This window comes from Alosa pseudoharengus, unplaced genomic scaffold, assembly GCF_046254945.1.
Source record: "Alosa pseudoharengus isolate Yale_2024_CS ecotype anadromous, Long Island Sound unplaced genomic scaffold, YU_APseudo_1.1 YU_APseudo_1.1_scf_4, whole genome shotgun sequence".
NCBI classification, from domain to species: Eukaryota; Metazoa; Chordata; class Actinopteri; order Clupeiformes; family Clupeidae; genus Alosa; species Alosa pseudoharengus.
The window spans coordinates 21,656,955-21,676,096 of record NW_027468774.1 but is presented as its reverse complement, the minus strand read 5'-3'; the positions used below and the strand labels follow the sequence as shown (position 1 = coordinate 21,676,096).

Sequence of the window (19,142 nt, the reverse complement as noted above, 5' to 3'; positions counted from 1 at the left end):
TTTCAAGAGTGGGGGATGGAGTAGAAGATGGAGACAAATTGATTAGTGTGATTCATTTTTGCGGAACGGATGTAGAGGACTGAGCGGCAGTCATATTTTGTACCGCTATGCGGTACATCTAGTTATTTAAAAATCTGACTTTATTTCATAATTGAAAGTGTGCATTTCAAGAATGTAAAGATACTGAGCAGTGTATGCTTTAAATATGATTAAAATAGTTTTAATGTGCATATGTAGGCCTACATGTGTAATGCATGTACAGTATGTCTTAAATTATCACCAACACCATTGTCCTGAAAATTGTACTACAAAAATACAAAATCAGTGAATGATGAGGTTGCATGTATGGTCATTGGTGTTAGGACTTCAGCTGGGCTTGCTATGCAAGGACAAATTAATCTGTGATGACAGCTTTCTTTGACTGTGTTTGCTTTTTTTATGCAGAGCAGCAGTGTTTGACAGTATAATATTCTAACCAGAACCTTGTGTTAACCTACAGTATGTAGCCCCTCATAGAAAGAGGCACTATGAAAGTATAATGTTTATCATGCATATTTATAATATAATACATAATGTATACAAACCATAGGCCTACATGGTCAATATGGTATACAGTAATATGTATGCATATATAGGCATAAATGGTTACTATGGGATACTATTTACCATGCGTATGGTTTGTTCCTATAGAAATCTAGACGCACCCTAGCGACAGCAAATTACATTTGCTTCCAGGGCTAACTCTCCGTTGGCTTGTGAGCTCGAAAAATTAAACTTCTATCAGGCCAATCAATCGTGTATAGAGTCGTTAGGCGGGCTTAACATAATGATTGATGGCAACGGTTTGGCTTGGTTTGGCTTGAATTCCCTGCTACTTGAAAACAAAAAAGATGGATGTTGCTGTTGGCCAACAGTGTGACACGAGTTAAGCTTGTTTTAAGTTGGCAAAAGTTTGAACTAGCCAACTAGCTCCGCTGGTGGGAAAACGCATGGGACTCAGCGCTGTCATATTGCGTGCAGAGGGAATTTGAAAGACAACCGATTATCCCGCCCCTCGGACTGAGTACTGCGAACGGTGAGTGCCCAGACCCTACATTTTAATGTGGGTCTGGCTCGTCAGGCAAGTTTGTTCCCTGATGTCCACCACAGTCATTTTGACTGACATCTTGGCTCTTCAGTGCACCGCAGCTGTCACTGGCGACATGTGGTTGAGCAACTGATCCCTAAAGAAATGCCCCCGCTCCTGGGCGCCCGTGTCAGGCATTAGGCGCATGTTGAGGCTGCCATCACCGATGCCCGGCTCCACCCTCAGACTGCGCTGGGGCAGGCGCAGGGCTCCCAGGAGCTGCCGCTTAAAGGTCTCGCTCAGGACGATGTAGAGGAACGGGTTGATGCAGCTGTTGGCGTAGCCCAGGCTGATGGCCACGTTGTAGGTGCAGAGGAAGGCGAAGCTGGGCCGCTGGACGCCCAGGTGGGCCAGCTGCAGGATGTAGTACGGCGCCCAGCACAGGAAGAAGGCCAGGCAGATGGCCACGGCCATGCGGGTCACCTTGCGGGTGCGGACGCGCAGGCTGCGCTGGGGCAGTGGCGCCACGGTGGACGCCACGCTCTGGAGGATCTTGAAGAAGACCACGCAGATGATGACCAGTGGCAGGGCGAAGGCCAGCACAAACTGGTACAGCGTGTACCAGTAGGTGTCTCGGGCCGGGTCGGGCAGGAGCAGCGCGCAGCCCACTGAGCCGTCCCGCAGGGGCATGAGGCCCGCGTACATCCACACGGGAGTGATGGACAGCATGGAAAGGATCCACACAAGCAGCACCACCGCCACTGCCACACGGGGCGTGCGGACATGGTTGAAGCGGATGGGGTGCACAGTGGCCAGGTAGCGGTCCAGCGTCATGACCGTGAGGATGTAGGTGCTGACGATCTGGCTGTTGGAGTCCAGCGCTGTGATGACGGTGCACATGGTGGCCCCGAAACACCAGGAGCCATTGCCCAGCAGCTGGTGAATGAGAAAAGGCATGCCCAAGAGGAAGAGCAGGTCCACCACTGACAAGCTGAAGATAAAGATATCTGGCACGGTCTGCTGTGCACGGAACTTGCTTCTCTTCACGATGGTGTAGATCACGATGCAGTTTCCAACAATGCCAACCAGACAAATGGCGCCGAAGAGGCTGGGCATTAGGGCACTGTGGTAACTCCTGTCTGTATCTGCATGCAAGGAATAAAAAAAGCTCTACATGAAACAAGATCTTCCACCAAGATTTGCCTTTGCTCTCTGTTCAGGTGTATGTTTCCCAAACAACAATGAAAGTCAACACTGAACTAGACTTTTGTGTTAACTTGACATTAACTCAAACATGAGTTCATCATTTGGAGACCCCTATGGAAAATGGAAAACAGAATCATTATCATTATCCTAAGGGCAGGGGTGTAATGGATGGTAAACGCAAGTAAACACAGTTTATCCACCTCTGAAATTTCAGAAATAGAGTTTATCCACCTCTTATTACAGTTTATCCACCTCTCAAAAGAGTTTATTCACCAATTGCAACTTTTAACATTCAAAAACCACACTGTATTTCCACATTCAAAATATGTACACTCATCCCCACTCTAGGAACCATTTAATACCACTGGTATTGTTATAAACATTGGACAATACTTTCCACCACCATAAAACATGTTCTGAATGCCTTTTTTAAAAATCCGATACCGCATGGCGCCAGGCATGGACTGGCCATCGCGCCTACCGGGCAATGCCGACGCACATTTTTGGGCCGGGGCTGTCATGGTTTAATAATAATAATAAAAATATTTACCGCGACGGTATTTGAGACACGAAACGCGGCCCATTGGTTGATTTTCTTGACGGACATTGGGCTAGTCCTATGACATCTCTCAGCCCTCCCCCTCCCCTCCCAGGGTTATAACGTTTTGCCATTTGAGCTGTCTGACCGCGGAGAGAAGTGAGTTTCCGTCTGTGAAATTGTGAAAATGGATAGTAGGCCTAATAAACCACAAAAGCGCAAGGGGGGCGCACAGAAGCTGCGAGACAAAAGGCTAAAAAGCCTAGAAGTGGACGCAGCAAAATGTGTCAAAATCACAGAAATGTTCACCCCAAGGTCGACTGTTACAGCAGGTGCAGGGCCGTCGACATCGAGTGCACAGGCTGAAGGAGTGGAACACAGCTTTGATGTGTAGTGTATTAACACAGAGGAAGGCGAAGTACAGGTGGATTCGGAGGAGGAGGAGAGAGACGTTACGTTTGATGTGCAGTGTAGTGACAGAGGAAGGAGAAGTACCGGTGGATTCGGAGGAGGTGGACAGAGACGTTACGGAGGAGGAGACGTTACTCAGCAGGGACAAATTGAGGAAGAGGTCAGAATAGCTACTGGTTAGCAGAATGAAGAGGGACGTTTCATGGAGGGAGGGCTGTTGTGTGTGTGTGTGTGTGTGTGTGTGGAAGGCTGGGTGGGTGTCCACCTGCTCCTCCGCTTTCGATTGACATGCATTTAAGCGTTTCTCTGCAACATGCATCAGTAGCAAAGAAGCCATCTGCATTTTACATTGCGCTATTCGATTGTCGTCGACGCGGAGAGGAGAAAAATTAAATAAGTTATCCACAACAAATCAACGGGTGGTCGGCCTCAGAACGCACTCAACTTTTTAAGATCTGAAGTCAGTCATGATTGGTCGAAATTGTTGTCAATCTTGACGCAGTACAACAAGCAAACCTATCACTTTGCTAGGCCTAGGCTACACACGCACGCACTCAGTCCAACTTACAGTGTTATTTTAGATTGCCATAAAGTTATAGTTTGCAGGTGTTATAGCTTACAGTTATTATTATTATGTAATATTAGTGAAACATTGCTTTCCCGAAATGGATGATAAATGTGCGCATATATCCTCTGGTATGTCGTGTGCCTCAGCATATCGTATAAATAATCATGGTGGGCCGCCATGGCCAAAAATGCCCGGGCCATTTTTTGGTCCCAGTCCAGCCCTGCATGGCGCAGTCCACCTTACCGTGATCAGCAAATTAATTTACCCACCTTATTTTACACCTAAGGGCTAACTTAAGCAATACGGCACAAGTGAGAGTGGGGTTGGTAAGGATATACCCACAGCTGTGATTTGGCTGAAGAATAATATTATACAGTATAACACTGTATAACAGTGTAAAACTTGCCACATACAAAAGCACTTTCAAAAACTAGTGCAGTGTGACTGTAGTTCTACGTATATAGCTTCACGTGTTCATAGATTAGTTACCAATATTGAAATGCACAAATCAGTAGCCTATTCACTAAAACATGATGTACTCAAATTTATCTTAAATTACCCCTGAAAACATACCAAAACCACTTAATTAAATTAATTAAACTTAATTAATTAATTAAAGTGGCCCTTAATTTGTAAAACAGAGCCTTAATTTTACCTTACAATGCCATTTTGCCATGAGGTGTAACCCCTTAATCTACATTTAAGGTGTCAAATCAGGGGTTCCCTTTATTTGTTGGGATTAAGGGGTGAATTTAAGTCTATCTTAATTTTATTTCTGGTGTTAATTCAGGGATTCCTTGATTACGGGGAATTAAGGGGAAATCGAAAAGGGGGCATTTCAGTAGGCTTTTCTGTTTTCTCCTTAAATCGACCTTAATCTATGCACATTTCTACTTAAAACCGACTTAATTATAGAAGGGTTTTAAGGTCAAATGTATAGGCATTTATAAAGGGTGAAATTAAGGGGTTTTGTGTTTCGTAGTGATTGTCGTCTCTATTCAGTTCTGCAGGACAAAACGGCACATGCCATTGTTTTTTTTTTCTATTTGAGCTACAGCAACAATATGAGAATAGGGGAGGGTGATGGAGAATATACTGAGCAAATATCAAATCATGCAACAATATGACTACTAGTGGGTCTTATTAACTTTTACTTTAGGATGCATTGTTATCTTTTTATTACTTAATAATTTGGCTGACGCTTTTTTAATTTAAAGCGATGTCAAGTTTAAAGCGATGTCAAGTATGAGGGAATCTCCCTGGAGCAATTTAGGGTTAGTGGTTTGCTCAAGGGCACAACAGTGGCAGGTATTGAATAGCTTGTTATTTACAGGGTGGATGGCAAATAATGCCTTTCAAATATTGAACTGCTGGTTATAATATGTTTATAAAAGGACTCGGACAAAGGATTGAGTAGCAGTGGTGGTGGTGGTATAGGTAGGCTATAGCCTAGAGCCAAACAATATTTTATAGGTTAATGGTAGATTTTTCATGCAGCTTAATAATGTTCTATAAGGTTCGCTAATTTCCAAAATTACAGCAACATGGCAAGTTCAAGGGTATTCTTACCTGACTTTGCGTCATCGGTTCCATTGTCTATGCCGTGTGAGCTGATCGCGTACATGTCCAAATCCATGATTACTGACTTTGGAGAGATGGAGTCTCCTTTCAGCGAGAGACGCTCCTTAAGCTTTCGAGCGAATGCAAAGCCACGTTGACGGTCTTTCTTTTCTATAGGTATATGGAAAGTTAGTGACATCTAGTGACGCTATACCGACATTCCTCAAAAGGTGTGATAAAAAATGATCGTGATTCGTGTTTCGTATGGTTCTGTTTTCACAAATGAAAACCCTGTGTGGCATAAGAACAGTCAATGTCCCACGAAACTGTTCTGTTTGGTTGGTGTTGTTGAGGATGCCGTCATGAGCACTTGGACGAAGCTTGCTGCACATTGAGAATAATGGATAATGGGTGGGGGGGGGGGGGGGGGCGCATTAAACTGTGCTCAAGACAATAGTTATCAGAAGCTTTTCTGCACATACAATAATTTTCTCTACAGAAAAAGGTCTGACTTTAATGCAGTGCCATCTGAGATCTAGCCCTGTTTCTCTGGATTATCTGAATTTTTTAGAAATATTATGTAGGCCTAAATGATGAAATCCTCAAATCCTTCGCAATTGGCATAATGTTCAGAAACATTCTTATATTGTTTTATCATTCTCCCACACAGTTTTTGTTGCCTTCTCCAGTGCCTTCAACACACAATACAACCAATACTCCTCCTCCATAACCTGAATGCAATATTGACTACCTGACGGACAGACCACAGTTTGTACAGCTGAGAGGATGTGTGTCTAAGGAGATGGTCAGCAGGGGAGCACCACAGGGGACTGTACTCTTACCTTTCCTCTTTACACTATACACCTCAGACTTCCAGCACAACTCTGCAACCTGTCATCTTCAGAAATCCTGGGAGAGGGGACTGAGTACAGGGAACTGGTGGACAGCTTTGTGGCATGGTGAAGAAACAACCACCTCCTTTTAAATGTGGCCGAAGGAGATAGTGGACTATGGGCTAAGATTAAGTTGAACACTATTTCCATCATGGAAGAAGAGGTGGAGTAGAAAACTACAGATAGCTTGGATGTACACCTTGACAACCAGTGGCAGGAAAGGACAGAGCAGACTCTTGGGGAAGCTCAGGTCGTTCAGTTTGTGCAAAATGTTGCATATGTCGTACACAAGTGCAGGCTCTATGTTGTTGTTGAGAGAAGGATGCACAAACAGCTCAGTACTATCTCACATCCACTGCACAAACTACTGGCCAGACAGTAGAGTGTATTCAGCTGGAGGCTTCTCATACTCTATGCCTGTGAGAAAATGATATGCTGAGAAATAATGCACAGGTTTACATTCAATTCCACATAGACATGATCCTAAATTCTATATATTTTGACTTGTGTGTGTTTGTGTGAGAATTATTAATATTATCAATTGCAGCTCTAACACCATCATTTCCCTTCAGAGATTAATAAAGTCATCTATCTGTCTATCTGTCTGTCTGTCTGTCTATCTATCTATCTATCTATCTATCTATCTATCTATCTATATATATATATATATATATATATATTAAATAATGTGCATTTTTAGCCATATATTTAATATATATTTAATGAATAAATTAATAGATTAATACAACCCAAACTCTGAAAAAGTTGGGATGGTTTGTAAAATGTGAACAAAAAAAGAATGCTATGATTTTCAAATCATGTCAACTCTATATTTAATTGAGAATAGTTCAAAGACAACATATCAACTGTTGAAGGAGATACATTTTATTGTATTTTGGAAAAATATGTTCATTTTTAATTAAATCCCAGCTACACATCTCAAAAAAGTTGGGACCTCTTCCTTTAACAACATTCTGTAAATGTTTAGGAATTGAGACCAGTGCTAGAGTGGTCCCATTCCTGCCTGATATAGGATTTGCTCAACAGTCTGGGGTCTTCATAATCATGTTTTTCATTCCATGACGCACCCAATTTCACAGGTCTGGACTGCAGACAGGCCATTTTAGCCACTTGGACTTTTCCCCTATGGAGAAATCCTGTTTAAATATGGGCAGAATTAATTTTGCCATTGTTTACCTGAAATATTCAAGGCCTTCCCTGAAAAGACATTGTCTGGATGACAGTATGTTGTTGTGAAAAGGTAGTCCTCTTTTTTCCCAATCTGCCTGACCCTTCCCGCAACATGTAAAGTGACTAGATTTCTCCTACACACACAAACACTGAAAAACCCTCACACACACATTTTCAAATCCCTGTAATTTGGTAACTTGTTTCCTGATTGGGAAATTGAACTGTGTGTGATTGTGTGGGGGTGTGTAATGTAATTAGTAGGGACCTGTCTGTTACATTTGATGTTCCAATGTCTGTCTACAATTGTCAATGTATGTATTGTCTATGTAATGTATGTATTGCCCCCAAGTCATAATGGTATGGCTCTTAGTTAACTGGATGGCTTTATTTAAAGCCTGTACTTTTTGCTTAGGAAAAGAGAGAAAAGGCTAAAGAGTGGAAGTCTTGTGTGAGGGAGAAGTCTAGGAGAGTGCATTTTTGATGCGATAGCTTGTTGTGAGGTTGTGTAAGAACTTTTTACATTGCAAACTGGTTAGTTAATTTTGTTTTGTTTTGTTGTCAAGTTATTCAAAACCTGTGTACATCATTCAGAATTGATTGTGCCTTGCCAGATGTGCAAAATGCCCATCCACATAATGCACCTCCACACCATCATGGATGCTGGGTTTTGAACTGACCACTATAACAGGTTGGATACGTTGGATAGTTGAATAGTCCCTCTCCTCTTTAGCCCAGTGGAGCCCTCAGTCCATTTTACATTTAATGTGCTCAGGGTCAGATAAGATTTCTTTATCATAGAGTTTACTAGCATTTGTGAATGAAGCATTAAACTGCGGTCCAGACAATAGTTATCAGAAGTTTTTCTGAGCACATACAATGATTTTCTTTACAGAAAATGGTCTGGTTTTAATGCAGTGGCATCTGAAATCTAAAAGACCATGGCCATCCAATACTTCCTCCCATCAGCGTATCAAGTTAGAGGAGGAGTAGACTTCGCCCTAGGAAAGCAGCCGGCCCAGACCAAGTGTGTCCCAGACTGCTCAAAGCCTGTGCTGTGGAACAACCTTAGCCTCCGACTCGGGAAGGTACCAGCACTGTGGAAGACATCATGTCTCATCCCAGTTCCTAAGCCACGCCCCAGTGAGCTAAATGACTTTAGGCCAGTCGCTCTAACATCACACATGATGAAAATGATGGAGCGACTGCTTCTTCACATCCTCAGACCCCAGGTCAGCCACTCACTCGACCGTCTCCAGTTTGCATACCAGGAGAAGGTGGGCATTGAAGATGCCTTCATATACCTACTGCACAGAGTGCAATCTCATCTGGACAAGGGGAAAAGTGCTGTGAGAATCATGTTTCTTTGATTTCTCTAGCCTTTAACACCATTCAGCCTGTCAAATTGAGAGATAAACTTGTGCAGATGGGGGTTGATGCTCACCTGGTATCCAGGATAACAGACTATCTGACAGAGAGACCGCAGTTCGTCAGGCTGAAGGACTGCTTCTTAGAGACTGTGATCAGCAGCACCGGAGTGCCTCAGGGGACTGTGATTTTATCGTTCCTGTTCACCCTGTACACTTCTGAGGGGCAGCCATGGCCTACTGGTTAGGGCTTCGGCTTGAAACCGAAGGGTTGCTGGTTCGATCCCCAACCAGTAGCAAAAATGTAGGCAGGGGAAGTGGTTGAGCACTGCTCTCCCATGCCCACATCCACGGCTGAAGTGCCCTTGAGCAAGGCACCTAACCCCTCACTGCTCCCCGAGCGCCGCTGTAGAAGGCAGCTTACTGCGTCGGGATTAGTGTGTGCTTCACCTCACTGTGTGTTCACTGTGTGCTGAGTGTGTTTCACTAATTCACGGATTGGGATAAATGCAGAGACCAAATTTCCCTCACAGGATCAAGAGTATACTATACTTAAGAAGAAAGATGCTGAGCGTCTGAACAGGCTGGTAAGGAAAGCTGGCTCTGTTGTTGACATTGAGCTAGAGTCACTTACAACAACTGCAGAGAAACGGACCATGAGTAGGATGCTGGTGATCATGGACAATGACCGCCACCCACTACACAGCATGTTCATTACTGTAAACAGAGGAGCATGTTCAGTGGCAGACTTCACTGCCATGCTCAATAGACAGGTTAAGTTGGTCCTTTGTCCCCAGGGCCATCCAACTCTTCAATACCACACAAAAGGGGAGGGGAGAAATGGAAACTGAAGCCTGTCTCTCTCAGCCCCTACCATTATGTCACTTTGTCTGCTGTACACCTGACTGTATTATAGGCTATAGCCCTCCTACACAATCTGGACTGTGGTCATAACATCTACATCTTATAACTTATTTCCTCTATATATTCTTCTTAAAGTATATATTTTTTCTTTTCTTGTTTTTATTGGATTTTATTATATTTACATTCTTGTCTTTTCATAGTCATAGTTAATATTTAATAATAAGCAAGCTATTGCCAAAAATTCTATAGTTAAGCTTTATCAACCGTCTCTGCTATTGCACTGTTCAATCTCTGCACTGTTCACTTTTTTACCACCATTGCACACTACCATATCACCTTATCATGGTCATTGCATCACTAGGTCAGTCCATATCAGACCTTTGTAATCAATCACTTTGTAATCACTTCACAATTTGTTAACTCTTTACATTTCTATGAGTGATGTTTATGCATGTGAGATGTATGTGTGTTTGTTGTGTTATGGTTGTCTAAGCTAGCCTACTGGATGCCTACAATTTCCCTTGGGATGAATGTATCTATCTATCTATCTATCAACTTTTTTTCAGCCCTGTACCTTGTTTCTTTGGATTATCAGAATATTTTAATGATGTGTACACGATGAAATCCTCAAATCCTTCGCATTTGGCATTTAATGTTCAGAAACATTATTCTTATATTGTTTCATCATTTACCCACACAGGTTTACACAGAGTGATGAATATCTCCACATTTTTACTTCTGAGAGACTGTCTCTCTGGGATGCTCTGTTTTTATCCCCATTCATGGTTCCAGTTCACCTAACTAGTTGTGAAATGTTCCTCCTTTTGTTGTCTTTATCACTAAACAACTTTTTTGAGACATGTTGCATCAAATTCAAAATGTGCTTATATTTTCCATGAAATAGTCCAATATCTCTCCTCTCTTTGAACTATTCTCAATGGTTGACATGATTAGTAAGTCATAGCATTCTTTTTTTCACATTTTACAAAGTGTCCTAACTTTTTTGGATTTCAGGTTGTAGATAATCTCATAATAGTTTAGACCAATACATCTTTCATATGTCAATCTAGCTGGGGGTGGACCAGCAGTAGCACCAATGCCTGAGAAATACTGGGTTAGAGTCTGGGAACGTATTGCTTTGAATAAAAACTTTTCTAAGTCTTACTTATTTTCATTTTAATACATAATGGTTCATGTGACAGCCAACCCTGAAGACAATGTATCAAGCTTTTTTGTATTGAGCTTTTTTTTTGTTGAAGGCAATGCCAACCATCGCATGTTGGGTATCTACATATCTATAGCGCTCCCTTTATACTTTTAATGGTAAAATTGTTTTTAGTAGACTATAAACCCACGGTGTACAAACAGGAGAGGACAAACAATGAAGTAAGCTACTTGATCTGTCCATTTTCACGTGAAAAAAGTAATTTCCTCTCAATTTAAAGCCTGCCTACGCCTGGAAAGTCATTGTAGGTGAACTCAAATTCTGAACATTTATGTGCCAATTGTTTTAACAGTTAGCTATCCTTTAGCGAGATCTGATTACTGGCAACCAACCCATATGTCAACCTCCTTTAAAAGCTTTAATGAGCATTATACATTTCTTTGTAGGCTCTTATCAAGTCTGTGTAGCTAATTTGGCCTCAGTTTATAGACCTAAACATTTAAAACTCCCCAGGTTCATGGCTGTTTTATTCCAGATGATGTCGCCCTTTCCTATCTTACAAATGAAAAGGCCCGTTCGAACATGCATTTCCCTTATGCTGAATATAAAGAAGTTTGGAAATGGCTTGGGGTTTACATTTGTAGCAGTAAGTGCCAGCTGTACCTTACGGTCGACAAAAAAAGTGCTGTTCGGTGTTTTGATCAGGTTGGCGTCATCATGACCATGTAGGCCTAAGTTAGGGCGCCTAGACAATCAAGACTCATCAAAATATTTGATACAGAGCGAATCTAAAGCGCCTTTTATGGTGGTGTAGCTAAAAGCTTTGCCAGTGACTGTAACCGTAACGGATTTTTTAAAATGTTTTACTTAACATCTGCAAGGAAGCGGAAATTGAAAATGCATCTGTCCGTCCGTGCATCTGCCTCACTTTGCTCTTGCTTTGACTTGTTTGTTGTGTCAAATTAAAACTCTCAACGCACCGGTTTAAATGGTTCGACAGTGTATAGTTTAGTAGTAGCCTAATCGTGGTGCATAGAAATTAGTTGTAAAAAGTTGTAGCCCTACATGACACATTTCCGACGTATTGATCTTATTGTCTGTATGCCATGTGCATGTTTGTAGGCTAATGTGTGTTTTACAATTTCAACTCGAGGACTTTTATTATGACGGACACCGTAATTTACGCGACCCCACTAGCGTTAGTATTTTTGCGTAACCCACTTTATGCTATGCTAGTTTCGCAGTAGTTGCCAATTACTGGCGGAACGGTGAACACATTTATCTAGAGTGTTTTGCTCACGAAAATACATATTATAAGTGTATTTGTTCTCATAAGATCGCGTGTAGTTATACGCTGTTTCTTAGGAGAGGTAAGTGTCAGTATGAATTCAATGTCCATAGACAGTTAAAGCATGTATTGTTATTTTTCCATTAACGTTAGCAAAGTTCAAGTTAGCTAGCTAGCCAGTCTCATAACACCACACAGCATGATTTAGAATAGTTGTCCATGAACGAGTTAGCGTTAGAAAGAATGTTGAAAGTAGTATGCTTTCGTTAGAAATTATCAGCATAATTCAAATTAAAATTAGATATCGATAGATGGGTGTCTAGGGCTAACTTTCCTGCATATGAACATGTGGATTTTTGAGTCAACCAGTGCTTGGTGCTAAAGTAACGTCAACGTTAACGTTTGGCCTGATTTTAAAATATTTCCCCTCTTGATTATATCGAAGATACATTCTGCAAAGAAACACCAGTATATCCAGATCTAGCTAAAATCCACACCAGTTAACCAGTCAGGCTGTAGATTTGTTGAAGGAACGCTAAGGAAATTGATTATGGAACAAAATAAGATGTCAATCAGAACAGTGTTGGCGCCGCTCCACCAATTAATGTTAAATTATTGTAACGTTACTGTGTTTTCAAAGTTATGATTATGATTAATCTGTTCGAGAATAACTTATTAACTAGATCAGACAGACCACTAACATCTGGGTCCGCTTGCGTTAGGTTTCAGCATGGTTTGAAGATAGCCTATGTCACATCGTTTTGGACGTCCCGTGTTGCGTTAGCTGTCAGTGAAAAATTGTAATAGTTTTTTTTTTTACAGACATTATTTTTCGTAACGTTACTGTTTTTACTGTTAAATCAAAACTTGATGTTAGCAAACCAGTGCGATGTGCTGTTTTAGAGGAAGTGGTAATTTGGGTAGCACTGTAATGTTCCTATTTTCCAGTTTGTTGGCTAGGCTACGGTGTAGAGAAAAATCTAGACAGACTCTGTTTGCGCTTGCTAGACTGGGACTTGCAGTGTGGAGGGCGGGCTGACTCCTGTTTACCCCTCCGACAACCTCACTTCAGTCATAAGCAAAATAAATAATGATAGTTTATTTTGACATTTGATATTTGGGCACTGCTGAAATGAGCAATGAATAATATACCTTGGTGACCCACCTTGGAAATAACGTTAGTTTTGAGGCAATGCCGATTGAAAAAACAAGCCGTAGCCTACAGCCGACTGTGGCTGTAACCGCAGTGGTTGTGTTGCAGGCTATTTCATTTTAGACCATACCTTCATACCAACAAGCAACATTGATGCTCTTTTAGTAACGTAGTAATAGATCGTATTGTCTTGGTTATGTGTCCTTTAACTCTGGTTTGAGTGGGAGATGTCACTGCAAATAGTTATCAAACAGATTCCAGAGCATTTTGTTAGTGAGAACATTTGGCCTACCGTACTTTATTTACAAGTGTTGATAACACCAGCTGTTGCAAAAACTGTAACTAGGCTACTGGATGTGTTAATGTGTTCCCACATATCCAGTTGTGATACATCTGTGTTTTTTGTCAGATTAGCTGTCATTTGGGTGAGATGGATAGCCTATATCGAACATTCTCCTTATACCATTTTTATTCACTGCATATCCTGTCGGCGATGACGTTATCCTAGGCTGCCTTGCTTATCTTTCATAATGCTGAGCATCGAGACGTTTAGATCCTATTGGTTTTTATGTCGATTTTGAGTTCTCTTATTGGATATATTCTGTCCCAGTGTGCTGTCTGATTGGACAGTCCCTAACAAACGCAGAGGGTAGTTGGTTACATGAAACGTCAACCATACGGTTTCCTTCCTCTTTTTGAAGAGCTTTCGCTGTTAAACGCCAGTCGTGTTGCGGGGCGCGGTCCAAGAACTGTGTTAAACTAGAAGCAAGCTTCAAACGTTAGCTTCTAGACATCGATTGCGTCTTTTTTTCTCCCTTTAAGGTACTGCGGTGAAGATTAATGATTAATTCTTTCATTATTCGTAGGTTCCCCGCTCTGACCTTTATGTGAGGATTTAGCCCAAAGGGAACGGGTCACAGACGGGAGGAGAGACTCGGAGCGACCGGCCGCAGGATCCTGATAGCGAAGCTTTTATTCGGAGTCTTTGTGTCCATTCCCCGAAGATAGGGAATAATCACCCAGGAACTGAGACAAACGCGGTCAACTATCTGCAAAATCAGGCTGTGCTCAACGTTGAATTCACCAAACAATGGAAGCGATTGCTAAGTACGATTTCAAAGCAACTGCTGACGACGAGCTAAGTTTCAAACGGGGGGAGGTCCTGAAGGTAAACAATGCTGTTTTGCTGCTATTTTACACGTGTTGTATGTTGAGATGGTAGGCCTAACTAAGTTGAGGCTTTCCCTTGCTCGCCTTTCATTTGGTGCGGTATACAATCAGGAAGGGAAGCTCACGAATGTTGCATTTCTAACCATGTTATATGCTCTTAAAATAGCCTTTCACCCAAAGCATAGTGTCTACTACAGTTAGATCAATCTGCTACACTTATGGGCTCTGATAGCCTATATGCAGGGATATATTTTTGAACCATTTGTTTGCCAGAATCCAGAAATTATGTCAAATGTTGCCAAAAATTATCATCCCATAAACATAGGTGTTCATGATGAAACACATCTGATGTAGAATGACTTTTACTTATGCACACACCGGAATGGGGTGTGTGTGTATGTGTTTATTAGTTTCATTTTATTGTTAATACATCATATTGTAGGTTTGTTGGACTTGACAGTAATATATTCCCAAGAAAAAGTTTAGCATTTGTTGTCTCCATCAAGACATTGGCGATGCTACCATGTGAGTGCAGTGCTACACCTAAATAAAAGATGCTGTGTTCGATGGTGCAACTTTCCTTCCATCTGGTCCACAGCTTCTGATATTTAAACCATGAACCATTTGTTGGATGCTGGATTACAGTGGAGCTGGTTTTGCCATTAATCCTGAGTAACATAACTTGATGGTCTGTGTACAGATGTAAGAGAATGGCTTGCCTTCCCCTTACTGTCTGTAGTACCTGCATATACCCTTACAGCATTTTATATTATAAATACCTTTGGACCTTCAGACTCTAACTTGAGTGTCACTCCCTTTTTCATGAGAAGAACAAGGGAAAAGAGTTCATAGTCTCATTTTTTGACCAGATGAGATCACAGAAACCAGGAAGGCAGAATTTTCCCTCCTGCTCTACAGCATTTAGGTTCAATCATCTTAGTTGTGATAATCTCCTCAGATGAACATGGGATCATGCTGTCATACCAAGATTACAAGTTCAGATCAATTAAAGAAAGCACACCATTTATTGTGGGATGCTTGAATATAATTTGACAGCACAGATAGTTCACACATCATCACTGTTTTGTTGAGAATGTTTTCTTTGTTGCTATTCAGCTCTTTTAAAAATTACTTACATGATAGCTTTTTAGTTTATTACAGGTCGGTCTGAATTTGAAATACATATCGTAAGAGATAGTTGGATATTTTTTTGTGTGTGTGTGTAAATATAATTTTTGTAGAGTCATTTGAAATGCTAAAGATGGGCATGTTATTTATATTTTACACCAAGAAGGGGCTCACAGAAGAAGTGACCTCTGCCACAGTTATTCTGCCCTGTCTCACTGCTTTTGTCAAAACAGGGCAATGCGATTTTTGACAAGTGCACTATGTCATGCAGGTTCAGTGTATTACAGGACCGAATAAGCCTTTTCACTTTGAGGAGCAATACATTAGTGTAATCTGTCTTTACTCTTTTCTTGATGGTTTAAAATTGCAGGGATTATGTAACATACCACTTCAAACCAGCAGGTTTACAAAAGTCATGACTGCCTCCTTATCATATTAATTCTGAGTCTCTCAAGCACTTTGTTGCCATTTGTCGTGTTTTTCATGCTACACAAGAAATGAAATTAGGTAATTAAAAGTCATTAAAAATGGAAGCACACTCATTGAGAGGTTTCAGATGGAATATTGCGTTACTGCAAAAGACAGATGAGGTTTTCTAAAGTGTTTGTTGTACAGAAATGTCATGATGCACCTCAGTTGCTGTTGCACCTCAGTACCTTTGGGATGAGAACAACAACTGGGACCCTTTGATACTGTTGCATGGACCCCAGAACACTAAGGCCTCTGCCTCAGCAAACCTCTGCTGTTGCATGCTAACCGCACACAGAGGAAGTAAGTGTTAACAGAGAAGCATCTCAGACAGCTGCCGTCTCTGCTTTACATCTATTTTTCTTTGCTTTATTCTTTTTCTTTTCTTTTTCTTAAGAAGACTCCCTGAAGGCTTAAGCCGGGTGACGTTGTCGCTCCCCCTTATTTTTCCAAGAACTAATGTCACAGTGCTGCAGGTTGGCTTCATAGGCCACCTCGCCCTCAAGAAGTGCTTGAAGCCCACCTCATTTTAATCGAGCTGTTAAGGCCGATTGGTATGAAGGCAGAGGGCAGAAGCTTGCGCATCTGTTGCAAAGCATAAGATGGCCAGTCGTATAAAGCTATTAGATTGATAAAGAAAAGGCCAAATATGGCTCAGAGTAAAGTTGAAGTCTACCCAGCTGTATGCTCTTTCCGTCGCTGTCACTCAATCTCCTCTCACCTGTCAGCTTTCCTGCCGTGTCATCTGACTCCTGCGGCAAACGGCCCATGCATATTTAAGCAGATGTGTTTGGATGGCACGTTTGTTTGTTTTGGTCTTGTGCAGCGGGACGAAGAACTCGCGTGCTGCCACCGAGTCCTGCTGACGGCAGCGGCATGTGTAAACTGTAGCATATGCTGTCACTGTTGGGAAGCTCCTCAATGTCACTAATATGACAAGAGGAACGCCGGGTGTGAGTAGTCAATGTGAGGCCGTGTTTTAAACGTGGTAGGCTACTTGTGCTCCACACATGACCTCTCAGTTTGCTCTACTATTGAGTTCTTGGGGCCACTGTTGTAGGTTTTGGTTTTTGAAGAAACGCATTGTTTGAGGATGTATGGGTTCTCCTTGTTTGATTGGCTGATTATTTACATTGCCTTGCCTGCACTAAGCATAAAGAAGATAATCCAAGAAGGAGTTTCTCCTCAACTGTGATCTTAAGAATAACAGAGGCAAGAAATATACCTTTTTTGGTGAGCTAAGAAGCCACAAGCTCCATAGTCCTTGGTCTGTCTGCAATGTTGAGAAGAAAAGCGAAAGGAAATAACATGCATCTTAGCAAACGAGTGAACTAATTGCAGTCTTCAGTTACAGGGATATGAACAGCTGGAGTCAATGAGAATTGACAGGAAGTTTGGAGAGGATCTGACTCTTATCTGGTATGCTTAGCAACCCAGCACCCTTGCACAGGCTTCTTGTGGTTATAAAGTGCTGCGATGGCGTAATTGCCTGTACAAAGTCATCCTTCCTTCAGGCACTTTCATAAACTGGTGGAGTGCACTGCACGTAACATAAAAAAATCAACCTACCCACTGTGGTTTTATTTTGTAGGCTGTACTCAAACTCAAAATCTCATGCTCAGTGGTAAGAGTTTGACCATGAAAACATAGAACCATAAGTTGGTCTTGTGTGAACATGTCTAATATCTGCTTGTACAGGGACTCTGCTCTTTCGACCCCTAGGGTCGTTCACACCCAGAACGATAACTATAACGGTAACAGCAAATAAGTATCACTTGCAACGTCCACACATAAACCGTAACGATAAAGGCATGAAGAATAATATTGTTGGGAATCACTTTCAGAGAGCGATGAATAGCTGACAGCTAATCTGAGTCCATCAAATTATAGACCTCACAATCATCAACACGAGGAGAGACTTTCCTTATTGTGGGTCAATGAGGACGCTATGTTAGTTATCTTTATAGTTGTCGTTCCTGGTGTAAACGGCTCTTTACCCCTAAGCTTAAATATCAGACAGCCTGGCTGCTTGCTGAGTCACATCCATCTCCCTGCTCTTTCATGTACAAGAGACTGAGTGAGAGAGGGAGAGAGACATAGCAGCTCTTGAACTTCTGCCTTAAGAAGCATCCCAAGAAGATGCCTTGCCTTCAATATAGGTCTTTGGCCTTTAACATTTTCAGCATCACCCCTTCCCCTCCTTACAAACAGGCCCTTTTTGTGCGGCACTTAAGCCAGGTCCAGATTCATGGAAGTGAACTTGGGCAGGTCGCCTGGCTTTTGCAGAGAGGAGTGGAGAGTCGCGCCTGACTGGAGCCCGTGCCCTGTCAGCAGCCCACTAGAGGGGTGGTAGTGGTGGGGGGGCGTGGCAGGGAGACAGGCTTGCGTAAGCTCCAAGACCGTGCTCGTGTCAAGACAGGACCAGGCTGCGGTAGCGTTGTATCTACCAATGCGCGTAGCCTCACCATCAGGAATTTCCCCCAGAGTTCAGAGGAACTGTGAGCAAACCCTGACTCTAGGAACGATGACCGTTCCTTCCTTGAGTTACTGTGAGTAAATTACAGCTGAGGACCAAATGACTTTACTCTCTTCTGGTGTTTGTCATCGTCTCCCAGAGATCAGTCTGTTTGATTCTGTTCACTTCTGGAAGTGCTGTCCTATCATAACAGTATTACATCACTCTCTGTCATTGGTATTGATGTTATTTTTGGTCATTGGTCACAGAATCAGGTGTTTGTTGCAGCATGGATCATAGACTCGAGACAGTAGCCTCAGCATACTTGCACTCCCATACTTTGTTCTATTTAGAGTTTAGGTTTTCCTGACTTTTATCACCCGTGTCACATGATGAGCTTATTGTTTGTTCGTGGCGTAATTGAAAACGGAAAGAAAAGGCTCGAACCAGTACACACGTCACACACAAAGCAAACCGATTTGTCCATTCTTTTTTATAAACATGCCCTTCAGTTAACCCTTAATGATCCGTCTTTCTGAGTAAGGACTGGGTGGGGGAGAGGGGCCACATACAGTATGCTTTTTCTCCGCACTCTACCTAGAAGACTTAGAATGCTGACTGATTTCACAGAATTAATGCAATTTGCCCCCTCCT

The 19,142-nt window shown here is 42.1% G+C and overlaps 2 protein-coding genes across 2 annotated transcripts in view; one reads left to right on the top strand and one right to left on the bottom strand.

Moving 5' to 3' along the window:
• Positions 1-1,174: 1,174 nt before the first annotated feature.
• On the bottom strand, positions 1,175-5,425 carry mchr1b (melanin-concentrating hormone receptor 1b). Its single transcript, XM_076266649.1, has 2 exons — positions 5,359-5,425; positions 1,175-2,211 (listed from the first exon to the last, which is right to left on the bottom strand). Exons 1-2 carry the CDS (start codon positions 5,423-5,425, stop codon positions 1,175-1,177), a joined length of 1,104 nt encoding a protein of 367 aa, XP_076122764.1.
• A 6,642-nt stretch (positions 5,426-12,067) lies between these two features.
• The window catches only part of grb2b (growth factor receptor-bound protein 2b), a 30,439-nt gene continuing 23,364 nt past the window's right edge, over positions 12,068-19,142 (top strand). Inside the window, exons 1-2 of the mRNA XM_076265295.1 lie at positions 12,068-12,196; positions 14,134-14,435. Coding sequence (XP_076121410.1) covers positions 14,358-14,435 — 78 coding nt within the window. The 5' untranslated portion in view covers positions 12,068-12,196; positions 14,134-14,357. The remainder of the gene's footprint in view (positions 12,197-14,133; positions 14,436-19,142) is intronic.

What these genes read in the sequence shown, in the direction of transcription:
- mchr1b (XM_076266649.1), bottom strand. Translation starts at nt 5,425, where the DNA reads ATGGATTTGGACATGTACGCGATCAGCTCACACGGCATAGACAATGGA. An exon ending in AACCGATGACGCAAAGTCAG is followed by an intron (nt 2,212 to 5,358) that starts GTAAGAATACCC and finishes CCTTGCATGCAG; the next exon opens with ATACAGACAGGAGTTACCAC.